General features: G+C 43.6%; 1 protein-coding gene across 2 annotated transcripts; it reads right to left on the bottom strand.

Annotated features, from left to right (window-relative positions):
* Positions 1–1,237: 1,237 nt before the first annotated feature.
* CEP95 (centrosomal protein 95) lies at positions 1,238–25,822 on the bottom strand. 2 transcript variants are annotated; one of them, XM_033138867.1, is made up of 22 exons: positions 25,681–25,822; positions 21,282–21,410; positions 20,725–20,832; positions 18,466–18,579; positions 17,700–17,808; positions 16,988–17,103; positions 14,998–15,105; positions 14,355–14,563; positions 13,225–13,297; positions 12,208–12,296; positions 10,696–10,814; positions 9,992–10,127; positions 8,959–9,085; positions 7,381–7,562; positions 5,767–5,859; positions 5,357–5,507; positions 4,139–4,299; positions 3,385–3,459; positions 2,830–2,982; positions 2,012–2,158; positions 1,856–1,927; positions 1,238–1,641 (listed from the first exon to the last, which is right to left on the bottom strand). In XM_033138867.1, exons 1-22 carry the CDS (start codon positions 25,697–25,699, stop codon positions 1,462–1,464), a joined length of 2,670 nt encoding a protein of 889 aa, XP_032994758.1. In that variant the 5' UTR covers positions 25,700–25,822; the 3' UTR covers positions 1,238–1,461. The 2 variants fall into 2 exon arrangements, with proteins under 2 accessions (XP_032994758.1, XP_032994756.1); XM_033138865.1 differs by having other exon boundaries at positions 1,239–1,641; positions 17,700–17,811.
* Between the last annotated feature and the right edge of the window lie 1,737 nt (positions 25,823–27,559).

Genomic DNA, 27,559 nt, shown 5'->3' with positions numbered 1-27,559 from the left:
GTTTTTTTAAAAAAGTATGTACTCATGCAGAAGTTGAGCAATAAAATTGTATGCTGTTTGCACTGTCACAGCATCAATGGTTTTAAAAAAACTGGGTTTTTTTGCGTTTACTTCATTTTTAAGTAAAAGCAACACTGGCAATCATGTAATTTAGTTTGTGTGTTTTTAAAGAGGATACATGCAGAGGCTCCCTGGATATGCTTAACAGCAGCTTTATGTGGAGGAAAAATAATCGCTTGCAGCAGCTGTAACCACTGTATTACATGAAGAAAAAAAATGAAATTTTTGAAGGTCAGTTCATTGATGTTCCTTTAATATACGAACGTAAGAAGAACCTGCTGGATCCAGCCAATGGCCAATCTAACCCAGCATCCTGTTCCCACAGTGGCCAAGCAGGTACCTATGGGGAAAGCAGGATATTCACACTTGTGGTTCCAGACAACTAGTATTCAGAAGGACACTGCCACCAACAGTGGGGGTAGAACACAGCCATTGTGCTTGGTAGCCTGGTCCTCCATGAATTTGCCTAACCCTTCTTTGACGTTAGTGGACATCACTGCTTCTTGTGAGAGTGAATACTTTAATTCTAAGTATGTGCTGCATGAAGTTCTTTTGTTTTGTTGGATTGCTGTATTTCAAAAAGTAAAAACCACCATTTATTTTTTTTGTTTACTTGCCAAAGATCCAGGACAAACTGCCACCTTCCAGAAATCCCCCCTGGACACCACTTCTGCCTTTGAGCTCCCGGTAATGTTCAGGGAAATTCAGGCATATGGCAGCCCTATTTTTTGCTTTCTTTCTCTGCCCCAACATTCAGCTTCCTTAGATATCCCAGAGTTCTAGCGTTAAGAGGGAGAGAGAAAAGCTTGTCTGTACTTTCCTCATGCCATGCATAATTTTATATACCCCTATCATATCTCCTCTTTCTCTCTCAAGTCCAAAATATTGTAAACTTTCCTCATAGGGGATTTGTTCCATCACCTTTTTCTGAATCTCTTCCAGCGACTAGAAATGTACACAGTGTTCCAAGTGTGCTAACAACATACTGCATTTACTCAAATGTAATGGACACCTTTTGGGAGGGGGGGCAAATTGATATTAAGTTTGATACCAAAATCGCTCTATAGGTTAGAATTTATCTTTTAGATATACCCAGGCTTGATTTAAATGCATCATCAGTTAGCTATACTTAAGCAGTAAGATTAATATTTAGATTAACCTGGAAGGAAGCTTCACTAGCTTAGTTTTGATGGTTGAGAAGCTAACCTTTATTGAAAAAGTCTTGTTTTTTAAAAAAATCATTTTGAAAATATCAGTTCAATATTTCCTTGACACCGTAACAGTCTATGGATTCCGGGCAGCAAAACAAGCTACTAACGTCATACTTCAGGTTGTGAACCGCCCAGTATCATTTTTAAATATAAAAAGCATATTTGCCAGAAACAAGAGGCATTCCAACACTTAAAGGAACTGGTAGTTTTTGCTATATTGAAAGGAAGCCACTAGGAGTCTGGTTTTTAGGCGATCAGCTTCCAGTTCTCGGAAGAATGAATCATCATCATCACGTGTAATCATGTCCTGCAGTTCTTTAATCTCCTTCTCCATCTTTGATCTCAGCTCACGTTTCACTTTGTTTAATGTCTGAAAGAGACCATTAGGATTAAGTCTAGTACAAGGTTTCCCAAACTTCAGTGTCCAGCTGTTTTTTTGGACTACAGTTCCCATCATCCCTGACCACTGGTCCTGCTAGCAAGGAATGATGGGAGATGTAGTCCAACTGCAGCTGGACTAGTTTGAGAAACACTGGTCCAGTAGTTGGCCAACAAGACAAAAAGTTTAGAGCAATAAGACTTACTGTTGCCTGTGCTTTTTCTCTGGTTTGGATTTCTCGACGTTCTTCAGAAACGGCTTTTGCCAGCATTGAAAACTAAGCAAAGCGCAAGAAAAACAAATTAATTAGGTGAAGATTACATTAGTTTATCCTTGTGTTGTAAGGAAGAAGCAAGTCTACCTGGTCCTTATAGTAGCACTCCATGGCCTCTAGCTCAGCCTGATGTTCTCTCTTCTGCTCAGCCCGCTTGTCCTTGGCATACGATCTCAGCTCATGCAGTCTCTGCTTCTGAATTTCCAAGCCTTCTTCAAACAGGTTTTTAAATATCTGCCAAACAAAACATGGCATCCGCACACATAAGAACAGCTCCAGCCCAGGTCACCAAGTGAAGAAAGCTAGTCGTGCTCAAACCTATTATTTCCAAGGGAACGTAACCTGCTTTGCAACAGGCGCACAAGTCGGTTTGCTTCCTTGGCCATGGATCAGTAGCTACAACGTGTCAACTAATAATTTTTTTAGCTGATTAAATAAGACTTGGTATTTACATAGTTCATTATGTGAAAGTGTATTTTTACTTTATTGACAAGTTTCCCCCCAGCTCTTAATCTCAAAGATTACAAAGGAAATATCTATGTATTATAGCCGTCACAAAGCTGATCTCCAGTGGGCAGGTCTCATCCCACCCTGCTAAGGAATGGGTAAGCTAGATCATGTGGTACCTTGCAAACTAGTGTCACAGTCCCAATAGCACCAGCACACCTAGTGCAAGAAATGCCCATATGATGGCAGCCTACTCGCATGGTGAAGACATTTCTAAGTTACCAGAGTGGTGGGAGAGCTGCCCATGGAGGAGGAGCTATGCAGCTGCGATCAGAGCATGTTGGAAAACATGGAAGCTGGCCTGCAGTCTCAATACAGTCCTTACAATCTCAGCTGGACATTCCTGGGAGGAAGAGCAGGAGTCCCACTTCCTGCGGCGCAGGTTCCCCTCAACTTACACGTTCCTCACGTGTCCTGGCTCTCATCATCTTTGCCCGCAGCTGAACTCTATAATCCTGGTAGTACTTTTTGGCTCGGACAATTTGCTGTCGTCTTTCCTTCATTTTGTTCTGGGCACATTTCTGCCGATTAATGTGTTGCTTCAACTCTTGCTAAAGACAAAAACCGAGAAACAAAATTCAAGTTTCCCTAAGGAGAAGAGAGAAGGTATTAACTATTTTCTAAAATAGGTGCAGCGACCAGAAAAGATGAATTCCCTTCTTGATCTTCTAGCGGAACTATAGCTGGACAAGAGTTTAGGAGGGAAGGCCGTTTTTCAGAAGTTCAGCTGTCAAGTTTTTCACTCCCATTTGCTACAGCACTATCGAGCATAATGTCCTGCTGAGCAATTGGTAAATCCCCAAATCTAGATGAGGGTGTGGCAGTAGGAGTGTCTGAGGACCTGGTCCCAAGCAGGTAACAACGGCAAGAGTTTTATAAAGTCCATGCTGGGCAACCATGACTGGCCCGCCTGCCCTAACCAGCCCCACGTCCTGCAAGATCTCGGAACATACCAGTCTCCTGTTATGAGCCTGCTCTTTCTTAATGAGGTCAACAAGCAGTTCGTGCCTTTTCAATGTTTCTAGTGCCTAAAAGCGGGGGGAAGTAAAGAAACCTAATTAATATTGGTTTTGCACATGCCAATCTTCTGCATACTATAATGATCTCATGTAACACCTTAAAGAACAAAACAATGCCCTTCCTCCTTTTTTTACCCATCACGTTTGAATCTACAGTTTCTCTCAGAAACACTTTCTGTTTGCTCTGTCTCCCTCTGGGAGCAGGAAGGCAACCACACCGAAAGCCGATCCGCTTCCAAGAGGAAAGGCGCATGCTGCTCTAAAATCCCCATCTGCTTTCCTCCAGCCACCCTCTCTCAACACAGCAGGAGTTAGTTGAGCCCTGCCACAAAGGTACTAGCTGCATGGTCCACTTCCCTCTTTGCTTCCCATCTCTTTTATGCCCCAACCTCCTCATCTCATCAGAACTAGCTCCTTGTGGAAAGAATCTATTCAGATGGAATCTGGAAAAGTCCCCCCCCCCCTTTTTTACAGCCTTATCAGTCTTGCAGTGAAGAAAAACCAAGCAGAAGACTCTGGTTCCGATCAGCACATTTTGCAATGCCATCTTATGTACATTTACTCAAAAGCAATCCCTCTCCCGTCCCTCCAGAAGGCATGCATAGGATTGGAGCCTAATATATGGCTGGTACACATGGCCCCACCTGATCTTTAAAAGACCCTCCTTGGCCTGAGCAGAGTAACTCACTTCACTCTGCAGTTTGAATTTGTTTTTACTGCCGGTTGACTTCAGATGGTCTATCTGTGCCAGCTGCCGGTGCCACATCTTGTTCATGACAGGGCGGGAAATGTGTAGGTGGGGGAAATCCTCCAGGAGCAGAGGCAAGAGGTCGTTCTCCTTGACCTTCACTGCAAGAGAGAGAAAGGCAGCTGTCAGCCACCCAGCTCTGGAAGACAAGGGCAGGGCAGCATAGCCTGAGGTCCCAGACCTCAAGCTGTCAGCATCTTGTCTAAGGAAGATGTTGCAGGTCTATGCCCCTGGAGAATAAGTATGTATGGAGGGCATTGTTAAATTCTCACACATTTTAAAAAGGAAAAAAGCAAAATAACTGCCCCAAAGTGTGGGTAGGACCTAGCTATTATGTTCCAGGCATGTAACACCACCAGTTACTTTGCTGCAGGAAGAAACAAACTCACAGAGAAATAGTGGCCATTGGAAAAATTAAGCCCAGGCCCACATTATCATGTCTGTGCTTCGTCTCAAAACTGTTTTTCCCTTTTTAAGATTCTGTTAGACATGTGCATGTAATATGCAATTAGTGTCTCAAATACCATGTTGCTCCATGCAGTACCTCGAAATGGGGAACTGCGCACTTATTGCAGGTATCACACTTGACCAACAAAGCTGGAGTTGCTTGGTGTGTGGCTTTTCACCACAAATGGAGAACATGCAAGGTGAAATGTGAGTGTGCAATTTATGGAGCGCGCTCTTTTCGTTGACAGCATCCTCTCCCAGCATTCTTGCAGCGACCACCACAATTGCAGCCTCTGTTTTCCTAGTCAGCTACAGGTGTGTAGCAAAGGAAAACAGGGTTGCCCATATTGGCACAGATGCTTTCAGTATCTTTTGGAAGAACATCAAGCTGTATAAGCACGGCTGGCATATGTTGCTTGGGCGCCTAATTCTAAAGCAACAAACCCTTGCCAGTGACTACACTGAACTCAGAAGAGCTCCCGGAGCAGAGAGGAGTGGGGTGGTGGGAGCCTTGGCTTCTCTGATGGCTTTTGGGAAAGGGGTTGGGATGAGCTGTGTGCCCTTGGTTAGAAACGGGTACATGAATTTGCTTCTCTTACACAAGTCTAGACATATGGAGGTCATAAGGCAAGAAGCCAGTATTCTTGGCCTTCAGCCGACACTTTCAAAAGGTGCCAAGCTTTCTACTAAGGAGCTCTCTGTAGTTCTTACTTGGAGCTGCTTTCTTTGGCTTTGCAAACCCTCCTCTTGAAATCCACTGGCTGAGTTTGGGATTCCGAGGACCATTTTTTCTAGAATAAATCTTTGCTGCTTGTGAGGCTCTTGAAGGTTCTTTAAATAATTTCTCCTTGTATTTTTGTTCCTAGATGCAGACAGACACAAAGAACAAGTTACTGAAATGCAAGCATTTCCAAAAATAGCCACTGGCTACTTGCAAGGAGATTTACACGGACCGGGCTAAATTCTTCCTGTAGAGCAAATGGATTCTGAGCAAGGAAGAGGAGCATTTCTATGCACCTTGAAAGAGAGGGAAATCCACCCTCAGAATCCCAGGAATTGGAGACCAGCACAAGAGAGGCACACCACCCCCAACTCCTCCATTCTTTTTTGCTCCCCCTTACAATTTCCTGGGCCTTGGCTTTCAGCTCTGCCAGTTCAAATCTCTCACGAGCCTTGTAAGCTCTTAATTCATCCTCGTAGGCTTTGGTCAAGAGCTGGAAGGCAAAAAAACAAAACCTGGTCAATGTCCACAACAAGTGTGTCAATTTAGCAAAACATTATATGCCACTTTTCCACATTTCTACTCCCAGGGCAGCTAAACATCAATTAAACCATATAAAAACAGAAAGCCAACATACCAAAGCAGAATCCAAACAAAGGTATAAAAGCTTCACAGAAGAATAAAAGGTCTGGGGTTTTTCAAAGCCTGGGAAAACAGACCAGCCCCAAAACACAGCTGCCAGACAAGCCCTCCCCAAGGAAAAAGCACCGCTAAGGCAGGGCAGCTCTTGCCAGTTGCTGCAACTCTCCTCTCAGAAGGCCGGGGCACTGAGAGGAGGCCCGAAAAAGGTTAGCTTTAATGCACAGGCAGGGGAATGCAGGGTACCCAAGTCCCAAGCCATGTAGAGCTTTAAAAAGGTAGGGGTCAGGAATTGGAACAGTGCTCAGAAACAGACCCAACAGCCAGACTGGCCCCTGCATGACTCACATCAACAAGTCCTATACCGTCAGTGCAGAGGAGAACAGCCACGAGGTAGAGATTTAGGCTTGCAGGATGATGCTTGTCTCTCTATGTGTCAGCTGAAATACCGTATATCCAGCACTGCAGTTCTGTTGGCCCAATGGACTTCTGTGTGTGCATCCGAGGTCCCCCTTCCTCCCCCTGCACACCCTCAAAATCAGCCCCTGGAGTAGACTGTGGGGTCGTAAAGGAAGGGCAAGTCTCATAATCCCAGCAGAATTACATGCATGGAGCACTGGGTACAACCCATAAAAACAAAATAATTGGCACAATGAAACTGAATGTCTCTCCCCACAAAGTGAGAGCTATGTTTGCTGCAGCTAATATTGGGAATGTTAATGCATAACATTCCCGCTGGACCCCCTGCCCCAAAAAGCATCAGATGTGGGAAGGAATTTTGCTAAGGCCTGAACCAAACCTTTGCCTGTACTGGGCTGGGTCCTGCAATGCTAATCTGGGCATAAGATCCTTTTCAAGAAATTACAAAGCCAAACAATCCAGAAACATGGCAGCAAAGATTTAACAGCCAATCAAACTCTTACGCAGTTTAGAAGAGGGTATTTGATAAGGGAAAGCTTCAGAAGCCAGCACATCAGAGAAATAAAAGCTGAAGAATTATTCAAGCTGTTTTATTACTTGGCTGCTTAAGTACAGGCTAGAAAGCTGATTATAGGTGCCAAAGCACTTTGCTCAAGCCGCATCACAAATCCAAAACAGAATTGAATGCCTGTTTTCCAGGGTGTCTTGTCACATCACAACTTTAGCAAATTCAGAGGGTGGATGTTGAAGCAGACAACAGATCTCTGGGCATACTCCCCCCCCCTTTAAAAGAAAACCTTAAAACCTCCCCTTTGGGCAAGCAGATAAACCACCTGCACCCCTAGTGCAAGAGACCTCTGGGAAGGCTCTTCTGTGTTGGGTATGCCCTACCTGTCTATTGAGGCTATTGGCTGTTCACCCGGAAGGCTGCATCTTGCAATCCTGCTGCCCTTACCTTTGCTCTTAACTTCCTCTGGTCTGCTTCCTTTTGCACACGGTCGCACATTCTTCCTGTTGGCACTCGTACATCTTTCCAAAGCGCACTACCTGATTCAGAGGTTAGGTGGTGGCTTGACGGAGGGGGTGAAGCAGAAAGTGACCGCCTTCTGCTGGGTGCCCTTCCGAAACGTAGCACACCTGCAAAAGAAACAAGCTCTGAGCGATTCTAGTAGCAGCAGAAACGAGAGGTGCTTGCAGACACGCTCTTATTTGGTTCGCACGTAACATGAAGCCAAATTGGCTTAGTGCAAGAGAAGCTGGCTCCCGCTTTGCTCCTCCTTTGGTCCTGGTGCTGCAAGCTAAGCCATGCCTTGGCTTAGCCTGTTGTCTGAACCCAGGCTCATGGTTTGTCTTGCACCAGACAAACCATGAGCTGTGAAATGAGGTTTGTTCACTGGAACAAAGCAAACCATGTCCCTGGGTTTGGATGGCATGCTAAGCCAAAGCATGGTTTAGCTCAGGGGTCAGCAAACTTTTTCAGCAGGAGGCCGGTGCCCTGTCCCTCAGACCTTGTACAGGGCCGGACTATATTTTGAAAAAATATATATGAACGAATTCCTATGCCCCACAAAATAACACAGAGGTGCATTTTAAATAAAAGCACACATTCTACTCATGCAAAAACACACTAATTCCCAGACCGTGCACGGTCCGGATTTAGAAGGCAATTGGGCCGGATCTGGCTCCTGGGCCTTAGTTTGCCCACCCGTGGTTTAGCTCATAGCAATTCAGCACAGCTGAAGGAGGGTCAAAGCAGCTGTAGTTCCTCAGGGAGCCACACAATTGTGAATTTGTGTTAAGCTAGGGTTGTCATATTTCAAAAAGTAAAGTTCCTGACACCCACAAAGCTGTTGAGATTTTTTTTTTTTTGAAACCCACCAAAATTGTTAAGCTGTTTAAGGGAAAACTACCGCAAAATTGTGATTTTAAGCTTTCTGAGCTGTTTCCGCTGCTTTTTCCATTGCATAGCCATACATCCGGGTTTTCCCTGACATTTTGCCAATTCGGCAAAATTCCCCCCAATGTCATTTTTGCACCTGAAAACCAGGGCATGTCAGGAATTTTCCTGACGTATGGCAAGCCTATGTTAAGTCATGGTTTATACTAACATTGTGTGCCAGCTGAGCCACAGAGGCGTGACAGCTCTTTACGGTGAATGCCCTTCAGTTGCCAGTGGGACTCTCTGGGACCAAATACTCTACTGCCTCATATTCCAATATAACATTCTTTCCTTTCACTTTAGGCGTTAGATCCACACTTTGCCAATCCAGGCTCAGCAGCAGGATTGCAATTTACTGAAGGGAGTCCAAATGCACATGCAGAAGGAACAGCTGGTTTTCGCCTGGAGGGCATTTCTTTAAGGTGTTGGGACACACAGCATTGGTGGGTTATACTGCCCCTCTTGTGGCCGTCTGCATCCTCTGTCTTTCACCACAAGAGGGCAGCATAACCCACCATGAGGTGCACACATCATCTGTCAAAGAAAGGGGCAGCTCACCAGGATGTCTTCAAACTTAACACTCTGAACTGTTACCCGATTCCGGTTTCCTTTGGCGGTAATCCATGATACTATCACTGTGCTGAGAAAGATTATCTTCATCGGCTGATGACTCTTCCTCTTCCTCCTCCTTGTTTTGCTCGCCCAGAGCATGCTTTAACATCTGTCATTTAAAGAGATTCCCCCCATCTGTCAAGAATGCATTCCAATAGCACAACCTAGTACTAACTGTTTATTAGAATAATAATAATTTATTATTTATACCCCGCCCACCTGGCTAGGTTTCCCCAGCCACTCTGGGTGGCTCCCAACAGAATGTTAAAAACATGACAAAACATCAAACATTAAAAGCTGCCCTAAACAGGGCTGCCTTCAGGTGTCTTCCAAAAGTCAGATAGTTGTTTATTTCCTTGACATCTGATGGGAGGGTGTTCAAAACATCTGTCCAATAACTCCGGCCTCAAGTATATAGATAGTCTCATATTTACTACCAAAACCAAGGTTGACACCTTGTGGTAACTTGCTTGAATTTATTGCAGCCTGGTCTATGCATGTGGCAGAATGGTTGGCAGAATCACGGGGTGGCAGAACGGACTGTGCCGCTACAGTACTACTACAAAATGCAGGCAGGAATGCTTCCGAGTACCGCAGGAGAGTTTTCTGCAAGCATCTGGGTGGCCATTGCGAGAACAAGATGCTGGACTAGGTGGTCCTCTGGCCTGATCCAGCACGCTCTTCTTAGGTCCTTAAACTTCTCATTATTTTGGGTAGCAGTTTTAATACTGGACTGTCTCTCTTTGGAAAAAGTCAATTCCAGGAAGGAGTAACTGACCTAATGCTACATATATTGATTTTCTTAGAATGTTTGGGAAAGCCCAGGGTGGTGTATTTTGGACACCAAATGGTCTCCCATCTGGTTCTTGGGTACCAGGGGCTGCTAAAGGATTTTAAATTCAGAAGGTGCCTCCCCACTCTCCTGGCCATCCCACCCCTTTCACTAGGTCTTCTCACAGGACAGCTGCACTACATTGGGAGAAGGTGCTGTCAAGAATAGATGGGGCTTACTTACTCCATCTAGTTCATTCATCCTGCGGGACAGTTTGTCCGACATCTCCTTCAGCTCCTGTTCAGACAGCTTTTCCTTTGCCGTTTGGTGTGAAGAAGCTTCCTCTGCAAGCGAGTCTGTGATGGAACGTTCTTTCTGGCTGAGAAACCACATGGGGTCAGTAGGCTGAAAATGAATGTTGCTTTTTTCTATCAAAGACCTCATTTCAGCAACACTCAGACAGCATTCCCAGGAGTTCATCTTGGCAGTGATACAATGAGAGTACACTGAGAGACCCCAGGGATGACACTGGCCTCCCTAAATATTTAGCTAGTTATCTGACATGCTATTCCCTCCAACGAGGGGGGGAAACTTGTGTTGCAAGAATCAGTGCCCAGGTTGCATGAATGGGCTTTTGAGGAAATAAATGAAGAATATGAAAACTGTTATTAGCATGTATCACCTTAAGCTGCTGATGACATTGCTGGTTTGGGAGGAAGAGGCAAATATTGAGGTTTTAAGTCAGGAGAAAATAACCTTTTGGGGGGGGTTGAGGACTACATTCCCCTTGGAGGGAACCTACCTGGAACAGAGCCAGATCATCAGCACTTCAAATCCCCTCCTTTTCTCTCACTACCTCATACTTAATAATCTTGGTAGTTCCCCACCTCTGTCTTAAACAATGCAAGAAAACCTTTAGGATCTCAGACGATCTAGGAAATGCATACCTTTTTCCAGCAAGCAGATTCCTTTGTTTTGGTCTTGTGCTTTGCTTTGTTGTAAACTGTGGAAACCTGTCCTTCTCAAAGCAAGGAGCTGGTGTGTATGGAACATTCTCATTCCTTTCCTTTTAGATGAGAGGGAGGGGGGAAAAACTCTCACTGAAGAAGTCAAGAATAAATTAAAGAGAATGCCTGGTGTTAAAACTGAGCAATGAGTACCACACCATATACTGAGGGGCTGCCAAATGGAATTGCTGGTAATATTAAAACAGCTTGTAGGGCATTAGCAGTACTTCAAAGGATGATATTCATTTATTGCAATGTTGTTTGCCAGCCTAGAAATATATTTTGGGTTCTGAGCAGCCAGCACTATGTGTACTCTCTCTTTCTGAGCAAAATGAAAATCAGAAATGCAGCCTTTTAAAATCTAAGCATTCCTGAGTTTGACTCACAAGCAAAACCTGTCACATGTTTTGCAGATGGCACACTTTTTATTATGGCAATTCACAGAATCTTAAGAGTTGGGCTCAAGGGGCATCTAGTCCAGCCCCCTGCAATGCAGGAATCTCAGCTAAAGCATTCAGGACAGGTGGCCATCCAACCTCTGCTTAAAAACCTCCAAGGAAGGAGAGTCCACCACCTCTCGTGGGAGTCGGTTCTACTGATGAACAGCTCTTACTGCCAGAAAGTTTTTTTGAATGTTTAGTCGGAATCTCCTTTCTTGCAACTTGAAGCCATGTGACAGCCCTTAAGATATGTGAAGGTGGCTATCCTGTCTCCTCTCAGTCTCCTCTTTTCCAGGCTAACATACCCAAATCCTTCAACTGTTCCTCATAAGGCTTAGTTTCCTGACACTTTATAATCTTTGTTGCCCTCCTCTGCACAAGTTACATCTTGTCAACATCCTTTTTAAAATGTGGCGCCCAGAACTGGACACAGTATTCCAGGTGTGGTCTGACCAAGGCACAATAGAGTGGTACTATTACTTCCCTTGATCTGGACACTATACTTCTGTTGATGCAGCCTAGAATAGTGTTAGCTTTTTTTGCTGCTGCATCACACTGTTCAAATACTATAATTCAAATACTATAAACATGTAAGGTAAAAGATAAAGGACCCCTAGGCTGTTAAGTCCAGTCAAAGGTGACTATGGCGTTGCAGCGCTGATCTCGCTTTCAGGCAAGGGACCCGGCGTTTGTCCACAGACAGCTTTCCAGGTCATGTGGCCAGCATGACTAAACTGCTTCTGGCAGAATAGAACACTGTGACAGAAGCCAAAATGCTGTTTACCTTCTTGCTGCAGTGGTACCCATTTATCTACTTGCACTGGCGTGCTTTCAAACTGCTAGGTTGGCAGAAGCTGGGACAGAGCAACGGGAACTCACCCTGTCATGGGGATTCGAACTGCCGACTTTCTGACTGGCAAGCCCAAGAGTCTGAGTGGTTTAGACCACAGCGCCACCTGCATCCCTATATAAACATGTATCTACATCCAACAGGGTATGAATTAACAGCTACCTTTCCTGCATCATCTATGGCGTCTTCTAGCACTGGCTCATCGGCTTCTTCATCCACATCAGCTTCTGATGCAGGTTCATTATCTACAGCTGGAAGAGCCAACAGCATAAGCCACAAGAAATTAGTTTACATAATTCACTTCTTTATATACACAAGTAGAGGCAAACCCAAGTCCCCAAAAACTAAACGCATTTGTCACAGCATATGCAAACAGGATAACAGAATGACTAGTGACTTGTAAACTACCTCCACATGAAGACTTCTATAGATTTTTCTGCCAGGATCATTGGCAATAATAAGTTTAACTTGTAAACATAACAAAAACTTCCGTGGTGGTGGGGGGTCAAATTGTTTTCTCTGGCTGTGCCTATCACAGGGTGGTTAATCACATTTTCTAGAATGGTTTCTCTTCAGCAATTTTTTTTTTTTTTTTTGCTAATGTTAGTTCATTACCCAAGAAGGTTAGCAGGGAAAAGAAAGGCTTAAAGGTGAAAGGTAATCAAATGTTCTTGTCAACAAGAATTGGTGCCTTTGTTAATGCTGCACTCGAACTGTGTGTTAAAGTGATAAAGGGTATCAACATGGTGCCCTCCAAATGCTGGACTCCAATTTCCATCAGCCCCAGCCAATGGCCAGGGATGATGGGAGTTGTGATGCAGCAACATCAGTACTGGTTTACAATGCAATCCTATATAATCTGCCAAAGAAAGTAACTGACACCGAGTTCAGTGGGACCAGCTCCTGGTTTGCTGAAAAGTCTCTTTGGGATAATGCAGAGCTCTTTGAGGGAAGTGAGTTTCTAACAGAATTCGCCATACCATTATAAAAACTTCAGTGATGTTCCCTGGCAAATGAGAACATTTTCAGAGTACATTAAAAAGAAAGAAAGATCCACAAGTAGCCACTTTTTACAAGTGCTTTTCAAAAGTCTGTTTCTCCCTATGTCAGTAGCTTTAATTAGAGTAGTAGAAGAGATATTAAGATTACACTTTTCAATAACTCAAGGAATGTTCTTACCGGAAGTGATCGTGGATAAAGAAAGGATGTCACCTGAGAGGGTTCCAGACTCTTCCCCAAGGGACTCTGCAGGCTGTTAAAAAACAGTAGGACATGCAAATTTTGTGTGGCATTTGCTTGTTTGTATTTTTAAAATGCATATATGGGCAACTCCCTGTTTGCATGAGGGTTGCATTCCAGGTCATTGTGCTGGTCAACAGTCAAACGCCAATCAAATGCCTGCAAAATGGTCACTGCTTGTGCATAAAGTATTATCCAAACTGTAAAAATAACCAGGTGTATTAACACCACATTAAAATTTATTTGCGTTTGGTGTAGGCCTTGTCATTTCTCATCTAAATAGCTAATAGCATCAACGGTATATTATGACCGACACACACACTCCAAAAGTAAGTAAAATAATTGCCAATTCTCCTAAAAGTCTATTCACCTTATTCATCCCTTCTCTTCCATCCAGACATGACACCAACTGAGTTTGCTTCAACATACAGAGAACACCCCTGATTCTCCTTGTGCAATTAGAAAGGCTTTGGCTTACTTCCATTTACTAATCATCTTCTGTTTCCCCAAAATCACTTACTGTATTGCTTAGACAGTGTACTGTAATTCAGTCAGAAATACACTCTTCCCAGTGGTGGAGGAAGCCTCTTCGCCGCCCGGGGCAGCGGAGCGGAGGCACCCTCTGGGGGCGGGGCATCACGACGCATGCATCGTGACGTCATGACGCACGTTGGATGCACTGCATGCCCAGAATTTCCAGGTCTGCATAGTGCATACGGGCCGGCACTGCTGCTCCCACGGCGAGCCAGCAAGCGAGTGGCGGCTTGTGGGGCTGCCCCGGCCGTCCATAAAGAAGCACGGGCGGGGTGCCGGGCGGCAGGGGAGTGGCAGGAGGGGCCGGGGAGTGTCACCCCCCCTCCCCTCGAACCCGGGGCAACCCGTCCCCTACGCCCCACCCTTCCTACGCCACTGACTCTTCCACCTACGTTCTGAAAGTGAAACATACATATTGGACACAGGGAGGCCTAGCAATGATAACCAGGAAGCAGTTCAAATTAAGGATCCCAAGGCAATGCATTTCTACAAAGGCTGACAATACAAACAGAAACAAAGGAAGCTTCAGCACTTACATCAGAGGACGCAAGTCTGCAAGGTTTAGCCGGTGGCGGCGAACGTCTGCCTGAAATTCCAGCGCCTCTTTCAGTTAGGTAAGAGGGCCTGGATGCGGAAGGCTGGAATGGTGGCTGCAAAGGAATAGCTGGGCGGATTGGTTCCCCAAGCTTTTTCGCATGGGAACAACACAACTTCTCCTTAGACGACAAAGCAGATTTGGCTGTTCCTTAGGAAAGACAAGCAGTTTAAGAGGTTCAGTCCATGTACTTTAAAAAAGGGGGGCATATAATTATTATAATTAATCGCTCCGCTGGGAAGTTTCCTTTAGAAATTTTGGGCCCAATGCTGGAAGCAAGCAATTTATGGGATTTCATAGAACTGATTAGGATATTTCCCCCACAGGTCCTGTCAACTTGGTGCATCAAGACTTTTCACAAAAAAAGGAATGGCTTTATTTAACTGAGTAAGATGCACAGGTAAGATGAAACGTAGTAACAAACTTAAGCCAGTTCTCTTTCCCCCACCAGATCACCAAAGAAAGATCAAACCCAGGTAGTAAAACAAAGGGAACCTTTACTTGATTAAAATACAACGCACACAAGAAAAGGCCAGCAATATATTTAAAATATATATTTCTGAGGTTCTTTGATATACACTCACCTTGAGTTTCTCTGACATGAGCTCTTCTGCCACTAGATGGTCCCGTAAAAGCCACAAGATCTTCAGGTTTTGTAATCATCTTCAAGATGTCTCTTTCTGCAGGTAACTCTGTAAGAAATTGAAATTTTAAGGGCAGCATTTGGAGGTGACTGTTTACGTGCAGAGGGAGCGCACGTATTTCACTGCTAATTACGAAGGAGATGTATTATCCAAACAGACTACTGCTGTAACAGGGAGCAGAAAAAGAGAATAAATAAGTTGGCATCTTGCGCAAGGAATCCCACACACAGCAAATCCTGCCAATTCCACCGTTCTGCAGCCCCCAGTGCTTCATCCCATTGCATTTCACAAGGTCCTTTAACCCTCAGGAGCAGCTTGGGATATATATGTGGATGCAGAGAGCAGGAATCAGAAGTAGGAGCCAGGTAAGCCCCATAGCATGAGAGCTCCCCTGGCACTTTTTGGGTTCAATCCAGTGAGTGATCCTGAAAGTTACCATATTGTAAGTACCCTTATACATTTATTTAATTTAATTTCTACACTGCTCTCCATCCAAAGATCACAGGGCAGTTTTCAATATAAAAACCACAAACATACATACCATAATAATAAACCAAAACAATACCCCCCCCCCAGTTTAAAAGGTCACAGACTGTTTAATTAGCCAAAGGCCTGGGAGAAGAGAAATGCTTTTGCATGGAGTGTGAAGATATGTAATGAAGGCAGGCGAGCCTCCCTGGGGAGAGCATTTCACAAGCAGGGAGACACTGTAGAAACATCCTGTTCTCGTGTTGCTGCCCTCTTGCAGAAGAGGGACACCAATAACAGCCTCAGATCGTGATAGCAGGGTCCAGGTCAGTTCATATGGGAAGAGGTGTTCCTTGTGGTATTGTGGTCCTGAGCAATATCTCGAAAATATGCATGCTAAGGTTTGGGGAACATGCAAAAGCCAGCGTAAATGTTCAAAACTGATGGGTTTAAATGCAGATCAAACAACTAAAAATCTTTAGTAAGTTAGTAATTTAATCAACCACTCAGTGTGGTATCTGACTAACACCCCAGCAAGTTACCATTTTTATCAACCAGCTCATTCCATTTAATCACATAATGTCCAAGAACCCAGTGAGAGAAATTGACAGAGAAATGTAGACGGTAGTGTGTAAATAAGTTCTGGATGAGTCCAAACCCAGCAATGAACTCTGGAAGTCGGGAATTTACAATAATTCCCAGTCAGCAAGTAGTAGTATTTCCGTAAATGATGATTAAGATATGATCTTCCCACAAAAGATGGGCCAAAAGGGACCACTGGTTTTCCCACATAACCTTGTGACTCGGCATATTGTTGCATGAATCTGACATAAACATTATACCCCATACTTCTGCTAATACTATCTGCAGCAGAGTTTGTATTTATAGCCTGCCAAATGTGTTGATTTCAAGTATTAGTTACTTCTTGTGGAGTTATATAGACTACTCAAATGAATTACATCTCTCAGCTTCATGTTTCAGGCCATTAAGATGCTGGTTTCAATTGTATGCTAATAAGCAGAATTGGTGGGAATCTCAAACTTTTTTCAACCTTTTACGCTATTTCGATCCTTGAGTACCAACTTCCAAATGACACCAGGATCTAAAAAAAAAATGCAATCTGAATTTTTCATTTGTGTTTGTAGTTAAAGGGTTACAATTTATTCCATCTGCTGGTGGGAGTGACTGACCTTGTGACTCTTCTGGTTTTTTACTACTGCGCTAGAAGATATTACAACGAACCATAGATTTCATAATCATTTGTCTGAGGCCTATTCATCTCAAGTAAGTTGTGAATGTGGGGAGAGAAACTGCCAATTCTCTGTAGCAAGCTGCTGCATACCAACAGTTTTTGTTTGCTGGGAAAGTGCCTGCACAGGGAAGAAACTATTTGAAGTGGTCTCCACACGGCACCCATTCAGTTACTCAGATCTGGCTGCTCTTGTGTGTTGCTTGAACTCACCTTCATTTCTTAGAGAAAACAAATAAGCAGTGTCGCCAAGCTTAATGAGCTCACTTGTAGATTCCGAACCGTCTACCTCGCATGATGGAATGTCTATCTCTGATGACCGAGAAGACCTAAACAGAATGTAAGGAAGGAAATTTGTTTACTTGACTTGGCCACAAGGTGGTGCTTCTAGCTGAAAGGCGCACACTTCCAACGCCAAGGATCACCGCTACATGTTTATCAACTAAAGGCTATGACACCACATTAACTGGAGAAAACGTATTTTCCCAGGTGACAACTACTTTTAGCCATTCTACACAACTGGGAACGGGGACAGCATCTGGCAATCGGTTGCACCAGTGGGTTGGTTGCAGAGCCAGTGTCATGTCATGGCATTGCGGTGGAGGAAGAAAGCTGCAGCAATATCCTCTCTGAGACGCCAAGCAGAAACATTGAGTTCAGTGCATTCCATCAGCTTGCAGAGGCTCTAACATATCAGGAATGCAGAAGCAGTTGTGGAGCAAGCAATGGTGGGGAGCGAGAAGGTGTTAACTGTATGCTTCACAACTAAAGTGGTGCCCATGGCCATTGAAAGGCCATAGTCTAAAATTACCTAGCAGCACCACTGCCTCACCTACAGAAGCAGGGAACAGTGGTACTAACATGTTACACACTTTGCAACCTAGTAAAAACTTGGAAAGCTAAGGGAACTATGAACCTGCCTTACCCTGAGGCAGGCGGAAGTGTCAGGGAGGGAACTGGCACATCATGAACACCACCTTCTTCCTCTTCAAGACCGGTAGTCTGGACTTCATTTTCAGCCCTCTGGTTAAGATCATCTGTTCATAAACAAAACTATTATGAGCAAGGAGCAAGACAGACTTCTGCCTACCACAAAGATGACCGTGACAGTATCAATCCCCTCCTCAGCCCACACATCTGCAGTGGCATATCGGTCAGCGTATGACTAACGCAGCAAAATATTTATTCTGGCACAGAAGCTAATTTATGTAAGGTGTGCTGGCACTGTTGTAAAAACCCAGTTTCATACAGTACCAGTCACTTTGAGCTTTAAATCTGACAGGCTTGATTGCTTTGCAACCAATATTGTTAAATAAAAACTACTTGCTAAGAAATTCACTCCATATTTTGTGGTTTTATATTTTGATTTTGTTCTGTGAACCGCCCTGAGACCTCCGGGTATAGGGCGGTATATTAATTCAATAACTAATAATAAGCTTTTTCTTTCTTTTCTATTATTTCCTATGCTCTTACTTTTTGTTCCTGTAATTACAGCCTGAGGGTGACTGAGAGGCACTGCAAGTCCTTTTACTTTATGCCAACATACTGATGCTAAGCAAGGCATTGAAAGTGCCCTCTCTTTTTAAGAATACCCCTCTAAGATCAAAAAGTGATACAACTACATACAAATAAACAGAATACGCTATCTACACAGAGGAAGCACATGCCATTGATTATGCCCCTTCTCTCACCGCCATTCTGAGAAGCCGTCTCACTGGTTTCTTCTGTCAGGTACTCGAGCAAGCCATCAAATATTTCCAAGAGATTTCTGATGGACTCCTTATTTCCTTTCACAATGTTCTCCCCTTGACAAAAATCAGTGTTAATAGATTGGCAGAAAAGGGGGGGGGGAACATGGGTAGTGTATGCCTTTCACAACCAGGAGAATGATGGGCAGGGCTGGGCTCCATGCAAATGGCTCAAAGTCCTGCTTAAATCAAGCCTAATGCAACAGCAGGCATAAAGAGATCCATGTTGTGGATTGTTCTCTCTGCTTATTACGACTCGATGAAGTAAAGGGAAATTCACAGTGAGAGAAAATCATGCAGAGGATGTTTTCCTTTCTCATTCCAAATCGCTCAGAATGCCTTTTAAAAAAATTTGGAAGCCCCTGGAAAGCATCTGAGGCTGCTCCATCGAGCATAGTGTTGGAAAGGAAACTCACAACAGGTTTCAAGTAATCTCACCTCTGAGTCACAGTTCTAAAATGGAAGAAAAAGGTAGCAGCAGGAAATGTCAACTCTGTGGCTTTGTTTAATGAGCTGCATTAGAACACTTGGGGCACAATCCTGCATGCCAAGGATTCTTGTAAACTCCATCTCCCCAACAAGGTGCAATTGTTTTGCTAGGAGAGGAATAACCCTTTCTGACACAAGTATATCTGTATGCCTTGGTGGGGGCTTGACCCGCCTCAGGTGCTAACAATAGTGATCCATGAACAAACCCATTATCCAAAGCAGTGACATTTCCTCTTTAGATAATTGCTAATATAGGAAGAGTAAGCCAGAGAGAAATGCAACTGGTATTGAGTCCCAAATGTCTTTCATGCACTAACAAAATCCTTGTGCTAACAGAGCTACTTCATGGGATACTACCCTCTGAATATGTTTTAACTAATGAAAGATTTAGGTCCTCAATCTTTCAGTAAGTCGGATATAATTCCTACATTTTAGGAAGGCCCTATCAATCTGTCTTACTGGGAAAAGGTGCTTCATTGAGCAGCATGATCCCCTGTGCACTTTTCTGCAGAAGCACAGAGACGCACTCCCTAGTGTGTTTAGGATTGCAGCCCAGGTCACACATTTCCAGTAAGTGAAAACATTGATTAAAAATGTGGGAGGAGGAAACTGCCAAATTAATACAGAGACTAAATATTGCTCCTTAAGTGGACTGGGTTATATCCTACTGAGTTATTGCAGAAGCACTCCCCCAATCTCTCTCCCCTTGCCCACAATATGCTCTATATTGGTTCCCACAACCAAGACACATGGAGTTCCGCAGTAAACTGGACTGCAGTTCTTTATATACTGCAGATTCAGGAGGCAATGGGGCTGACTTCTAAGAAGTCATGTATCATATCAAGGTGTTACTCTTAGTATCTTATCAACATAAGCCAATTTATCTTATCAAGCCCGTATCAACCTGGGACCAGTTTACCTACGAGATCGCTTTACCCCACAGGTGCCCACTTGAACCCTTTGATCTGCAGATCTGGAACTACTACAAGTGCCACGTAATAACCCTTCCGCATTTGCAAAAACTTGGCAATTTAATTTGGCAGTGCCTAAACTTTGGAACTCCCCGCCTCTTGAGATCAAGCAGGTGCCTTCACTGTACAGTCGTACTTCGTGTTGCGTTCGCTGTGGGTTGCGAACGGCGCGGGTTACGAACGTGGCAAACCTGAAAGTGTTTACTTCCGGGTTTGGCTGTGTGCGCACGCACAGAAGTGCATATGCGACATCGCCACTCAGGTTGTGGAATTTTCGAGGTGCGAACGGCACCCCGGAACGGATTGTGTCCACAACCCAAGGTACCACTGTACTCTTTTAGGTGCCTGCTAAAAAGCATTCTTGTTTAGAAAAGCCTATCCAGATGCTCAGGAAGTTGAGGTGATCTTAATCTGCTTTAGTACTTTTAACTTTTGTAGGGTTTTAAATTTTTCTTGATTTTATCTTTCTGTAAACCACTTTGAGGTTTTTTTTTTAGAATTAAGTAAATTCATAAAGGTGTATAAACTTAATGAAAAAAATATTGCACTGTCAGACTTTCATACATCCAGCATAATTAAATTATTGCTTGCCCCAACCATAAAAGTATATACAATTTATTATTATTAATTTTTCCAATAGCAATCATAGAATGGTAGAGTTGGAAGCGTCCCCCGAGGGTCATCTAGTCCAACTCCCTGCAATGCAGGAATCTCAACTAGATCACAAATGATAGGTACCCACCAGTTATATGCGATAAGCTGATCTGCAAGTAGTCCAAAGCCAAAGAATCTATCACTGACTGCACATTATGGGCATCGTCTTCAGGGCAACGAGGTGCAGCTATGACATCTATAAAGTAATGGGAGTGCATCATGCTATTATTTCACAGAACAGTATACTGCGTAAGCTGCTTTTCATGCAATCTGAGAGCAAGTCTGCACAGACCCCATGAGTCAGTTGGCAGAAATCTACATAACAGTGGATTGTGTATAATCGTTCAGTGCTTTCTCATGCCAATGTTATTAAAAAGAAGTTTAGAGCAAAGTTTCCATTTGTGTTTAGTTACAATTGGTGTGTGTGTGTATATATGTACCGTTGTATGTGTGTATATATATACTGGTATATATATGTGTGTGTGTGTGTGTGTGTGTGTATCACTATGTTATTAAAAGCTCTTGGATATAAAGCATATGATGCCTAATCTCACAGCATTACTATTTATTTCAAATATGCACAGACAACAGGGGAAAAACATTACCCTAGAAAACCAATACATTGTTGGAGGCAAGCATTCTTACCTGGCACTCTCTCTCCCAGTATCGATTCATAAAGATGAATAAACACTTTAGCTCCACAGTCAGAGAGATTGCTGACATGCAGATCTATGTTACATTTTGTCAGGAGATCATTGGCAACATTGACCCATTCTATTAAAATAAAAGAGATGAAACATTATGGCTTTTCAGAGAATGTGTTTGCATAAAGAAGGCTACAAAATCTTCTATCAAGGACCCAAAAAGGACGTAACAATTTTTTAAAATCTCCATCAAAAATAAGTTTTCTGAAATAATGGGTGCAAAATTGCCATTTATCTCATAATGCATACATTAATCTCCAGCAATTGAACTGGCAGGCCTATTTGTTTATTACCACTGCAGTAGCCCATGATGAACCAACATTCTCACCAATCTTGTTGGGTAGGAAAGTGGCGTTTAGAGGTCAAGATCAAACTCTTATAGGAGTATCAAGTTTAGTAATTAAAAATACATTTTAAAAAATATATTATCACATTTTTAAAATAACTCTCTAGTCTAGACCTTATCATTCATCTTACTACAAATGTATGTAAAATACTAGCTTAAAATGTAGCATGTGTTTCCTCTGTTAGCCTGGTATAGGACTACATGATATTACAGACAATTCAGGAATGAATACAGTATGTGGCAGTATTGCTTTTGATTCTTTTAATGATCAATTTATTATCTTCAGATTCCTTTTTTTATGCTTAGAGGGGGGAAAGGTAATGTGATAGTTGATTGCACAATTCTCTTCAGGCTGCATGCCATCCATATGTAAGAATCTGGTCTTTCCACATTTGTCTTTCCTATTTTTTTCAGCTGTAAGCCCTTTGGAAACAGCAATGGAAAGTATTTTTTTCTACACAACACTAACCAGGTTGGTAGGGAATCTGCAGGTCAAATTAAGTACCCAAGGCCGCCTCATTTGGCCTGTGAGGCCATTTTCATTCACACCCATCAGGTGTGGGAATCGTATAGACTTAGATAGTGGTGAGTGCCAATGAAGAACCAGGAGCATAAAGCTCAGAGTGTGCTCCTGATTGTTCCTTCACACCAGGTGTTTGCATTCCTGAGTAGATCCAACTATTGCCAAAAGTAATTGCGCTTGTCAACTGGGCATTAAGTGGTGTGTCAATCATTTTATAGTAATAATTCACTGACAAATTTAAGCAATGCCAAATATCAGCCTTGCTGCATAAAAGCAATCAGGAGAGCATGGCTCAGAATCATAACTTCAGGTGACTGACAGGTGGGTGGCCCCACCCTCCTGACAAATGTAGCCTGACAAAAGCGGCTCCCCATCCCTGACCTAGCATTTTATTGGGTTTATAACATGCAGTAGGAAGCCAAAACTAAAATATATTTTGATGAATGATAAAGGTTGTAATGCCACTGTGACCATTTTAGTTTAGCTTTTGCAGGCATTGTTTTAATGTGTAATAAACAAAATGTGCTCTTATTCCCTTAAGGGGTACACAAGAGCCCTTGTAGAGTCCTTTACAGGTTCTCCATCGGTAGGAGTAAAATAACAGAGGTCAACCAGAGAATATTTAGAAGCAAAGCAGCTAGTAAACTTGATCTTTATTGTTCTGTTGCAACAGGGCGCTTACCCCACACACAGGAGAACAGGGAAGAACCCAGAACAAAGGAGTGCCTGGCCTTATATAGAAATTTTAAATTGCCCACACTGGAGTTTCAAGACCACTCCCCAGAAGCATCACATATACATCACAGAAGAGGTGCAGCCCAAAGCCCACACCCAGAAACATCACACCTACATCACACAAAAAGGGGGTCTCCAACAGATTTCAAGAGAAATCTGAGTGCCCTTGTTTACCTTCTATAAATGAACAATTATATACCGGTAAGTCCTTAATTTGTTTATTTCAAATTATATAGACCACTTTGGGTATCAAAACACTGGTGAGCTCCTATATTTGCATTGTGATGTAATAAATATTATTTCTGAGTATAAATAAATGGTTTAAGAAAGAAAAATATTAGTGGGCCTGCAAACTTTTAGTCTATTTCCAGTTTCTGAAACAAACTCTGATCAAAGACTACCACCTAATTTGGGATGCATTCTATACTCAAATATATGGAAATCTGATAAACCTTGCCAGATAATAGAAGTTTAATATAGAGCCCTGTGAACAAGTTCTTGGATATCATGTTGCAACTGCATACAGTACTTGTTTTTTATATAGTCACTGTCAAAACCTGTTGGAAGGAGCTGCAAGCAACAGATCTCTCAGAGCAATGCCAAATAAACTCTCTCCGACGAGTGCCAAGTGAGGTAGCCAAGACAAAAACCAGGACAGCACTATGTGCTCAGTTTTCTAAGTTTTCTAAGAACATGAGCTCCCCCCCCCGTGCAATCCTATACTAATATACTCAAAATTAAGTGCAAATGACTTCAGTGGGGCTCACTCACAGGCAAGAGTGTTATTCATACACGTAAGATACCTTATGAAGGCACAAATTAAAGAGAAAACATACGCAACCAACTAAAGGTTGCTTATAATATTGCTAAATTTTACTAGAGAATCTTCTGCTATTCTATTTTATGCAACAAACAATCTTAGTAGTTGTGACCGTGGTTTATATTGTATGTGGGGTGCCTGATGATTTTTATGGTTATTGTTGTTTTTCCTTTTGTTATTTTTCTGAATGCCAAGGCCTATGGCTAGCGCAATAGAAGTCTATGATGATGATAAAAGGGAATCAATCCCTATAGCTATTCCAACTGTAAGTGCTTACAATAAATATAAGACTGATTCCTTGCCTTCAGATAACTAAACACCTATAAAATGCTGTTTCTTTTAGCACCTCAGAAACAAGCATTTTTTCATTATATTTGTAATAACATGTATGTTTCCATATGCCAAATTAAATATCTGAATCCCCGTTGCAGTTGTCCACTATTTTATCTAGTTCTTTCCTCCTGATCTTCTTAGCTGCCAATGCATAGAGTGCTACTTTATAAGTTACAAAGTCAGATTCCCTTTTAACTGTGCATTGATAAGAGAACAAAATTCCTCTAAGGGTAGCTTTCTCATCTGTGTCATCAGACAAGTTAAAAGAATTACTGTATTTACCAACATTTCACAAGCAAGAGCGATAAAGACAAACAATAGAATGGTCACGTATATGTACTTCTTGGGCACCTTGTGTTTTCCTAGATGAGGGCCCTCCTCACCGTATCTGATGAAGTTGGTTCAAATCCAGACACTTATACCATACTAGATAGACTTAACATATAGCTCTCTTTGTCAGTGTGGAGTCAGATTGTATGCGTAGAGGAGATAAATTACAGGGATGTGTGGTGCAGAATTCCCCTCCAATATACTTATTATTAGCAACCATTCACAGATACCGATTGCAAATACAATACTGGGCAAGCCAATATTCATGCTGGTCAGAAGGCCGGCAGTTCGAATCCCCACGATGGGGTGAGCTCCCATTGCTGTCTCAGCTTCTGTCTACCTAGCAATTCAAAAGTACGCCAGCACAAGTAGATAAATAGGTACCACTGCCACAGGAAGGTAAACAGTGTTTCAGTGCACTCTGGGCATGGTGTCCCGTTGTGCCAGAAGTGGTTTAGTCATGCTGGCCACATGACCCACAAAGCTGTCTGCAGACAAACGCCAGCTCCCTCGGCCTGAAAGTGAGGAGTGCCGCAACCCCATAGTTGCCTTTGACTTAACCTCCCAGGGGTCCTTTACCATTTACAGTACCTTTTTACCTTTACTGGGTCGTTTCAAATTTGTTAGGTTTTTTTTTTAAAGGAAAAATAACCATGTTAAATTAAATCACACTGTAGTACAGCATCAGAAGATTTCCAGATAGGAATGGGGTGTGTGTGGATCTGCTGCTTTTAAGAGAAAACTCACATCACAGACGACTGAGCTGTGCTTCTATAGAGATAGGGGCTGATGTGGCCCCACTGTTTTACATAGGTAAAAAGGTAAAGGACCCCTGGATGGTTAAGTCCAGTTGGCAGAGGCTGGGACGGAGCAATGATTGGCGTTCACCCCGTCGCGCGGATTCGAACCGCCGACCTTCCGAATAGCAAGCCCAAGAGACTCGGCGGTTTTGCTCGCTCCCGTGCAAAGAGGAGAGGCATATGGAACGCATTACCACAGGGAACAAGAACCTGTGGGACCCCAGCCTACCCCAACCCGGGCATGCTAAACCCCGGTTCCTATCAGCCACAGCGGACAGCAGGACCAATGCTGAGGGGCAACAGGTGTTAGGAGAGTGTGGGAATGGGGTGAGGGGGCGAAAACGGGTGTCGCCCTTCCTACTCCTGCTTCCGAAATTAGGGTCCCTCGCATTCGGAGGGGGTTCCTTCCTGAGCCACCCCCTGCCCGGAACTCGTCGGAGCGGGCCCGCCCACCTCTTTCAGCGGCGCCCATCTTGGGTTGCGGAGGCGACTTAATCTTCCGCAGCCGGGCCCAAACCAGCAGCCCCCTCACCTCCCGCTTCGTTCGCCCTTAAGCGATGCCCAGGGATATTTAAACGATTGGCCCGCTCTACGGCCTTTTGCTCTGCGATTGGTCAGCTGGGAGCGGAAGAGGCAGGACTTCCTCTTGTCTCTGTTGTCTCGCGCCTTCCCCGCCCCCCTCGTTGCTGCGAAGCGACGCGGCTGTTTATTTTCCAGGCCGCTCCAGTTGCCGTGGCAACGGCGGCGGGGGAATTGATGGCGGGATGGAGCGGGAATAAGCCTCCGTTTTGCCTTGTTCGATTTACGTCCTGTTTTTTTGCCCTGCATTTCCTTCGGGGCCCTCAGGGCGTCCTCCCCTCTCCCACGCCCTCTTTATCCGCACAACAACCCTGTGAGGTGGGCTAGGTCTACAGAGACAGACACAAGGAGCTGCCTAAGGTCACACACAGAGACACAAAAACACACACCATGCGGCCCAGCTAGGGTTGCCATGTGTCCTCTTTTTCCTGGACGCATCCTCCTTTTTACGGGTATGTAAAAGGAGAGTCGTCATAGTTAAAAGTAGAAGTCAGCAAAGGTGTCCTTTTTTTTGCAGATCTAGGCCACTGCCAAGCGGTGCCTGGTTCCGCCGCCAGGTTTCCAGACAGGGCAGAAGAACCCCCTTGTCTTCGGATGGTGGCGCTCGTGTCGATTTTGAAAGATGTAAACCAGCAGAACAGGCCCCTTGGCAGATGTCATTTTGGATGATCAAGGACAATGTGCCAGCCTTGAGAGCACCTGCTCCTGCTGCCAACTAGCCACGGAGCACATGGTTATAGGTTGGAAGGCGAGGGAAGGTGGGCAGGAGAATAAAGGCTTGCATGGCACATTGGGCACACATGACTTACGGGGAGCCAAGTCAAGCCTAGCAAGGTCAAAACTGCAGGAGTCTTGGAAGGCAATTCCTCTGAGAAAGAGCAGTTTTCAGCATTTCATCAGTGGGATCTGAGGAATTTGTTTGATTTGTTTGATTTTAGACTAGAGTGTATGCAGAATTGGAATTCTGCTATATCCCATCCCAGGCCTTTGCCGTTTGTTCCTAATGTTCCATTGGAGTCCATAACACTAACCTTAACCATTTCTATTCTCTAGCTGTCGTATAACCATTTTGCTCAAATGTCTATTCCAAAGAAATAAATTTGAGAAGCGTGATAGTTTCCCCCCAAAAATCTTCATTTGTGACTTCATGGAATTCACTATTTTATCCATTCATGTTTCACATTGTCCAGAAACGTAACACTTGATTTTAGCTTTATAACCTATTGAGTTTTGATGATAATGGTTTTGGATTTAGCATTCATGTTGTAGTTGAGTTCAGTCACAACAGAGATAAAGCTGAAGACTGAAAACACTTGATTAAACTGAGTCTAATGTCTCAAAACGTTGTATTTCCTTTTAGTCCAAGAAATACCAGCAACACATACTTGCTGAACTACACAATTGTGTGTAGTTTTGCAGTATCCCAAAGTAATATTCACTGTCCTGGGCATTGCCCAAGTACTGATCCTGTATCTTGATTTATGGTAGGTTGTACTTGGAGTAGACCCATTATTATCAATGAATATGGCTAACTTGGGTCCATTCATTTCAGCACTGGCTACAACCTTGTGTAACCCGTGTATGTACTTCATGGGTATTCGTGGACACAGCACTATCACTTGAGGCCTTGGTGGTGAGAAGTGTATCTTTCCAGTTTCAAGTACCATAGTTCACCAGCTACAACTGTTCCTGGACAGGGATAGTCTGACCACAGTGGTCCATGCCTTGGTAACTTTCTCTTGATTATTGCAAA

This window comes from Lacerta agilis, chromosome 2 (genome assembly GCF_009819535.1).
Source record: "Lacerta agilis isolate rLacAgi1 chromosome 2, rLacAgi1.pri, whole genome shotgun sequence".
Classification (NCBI taxonomy): Eukaryota; Metazoa; Chordata; class Lepidosauria; order Squamata; family Lacertidae; genus Lacerta; species Lacerta agilis.
Note: the sequence above shows the minus strand (reverse complement) of the source record. Positions and strands in the feature narration are given on the sequence as shown.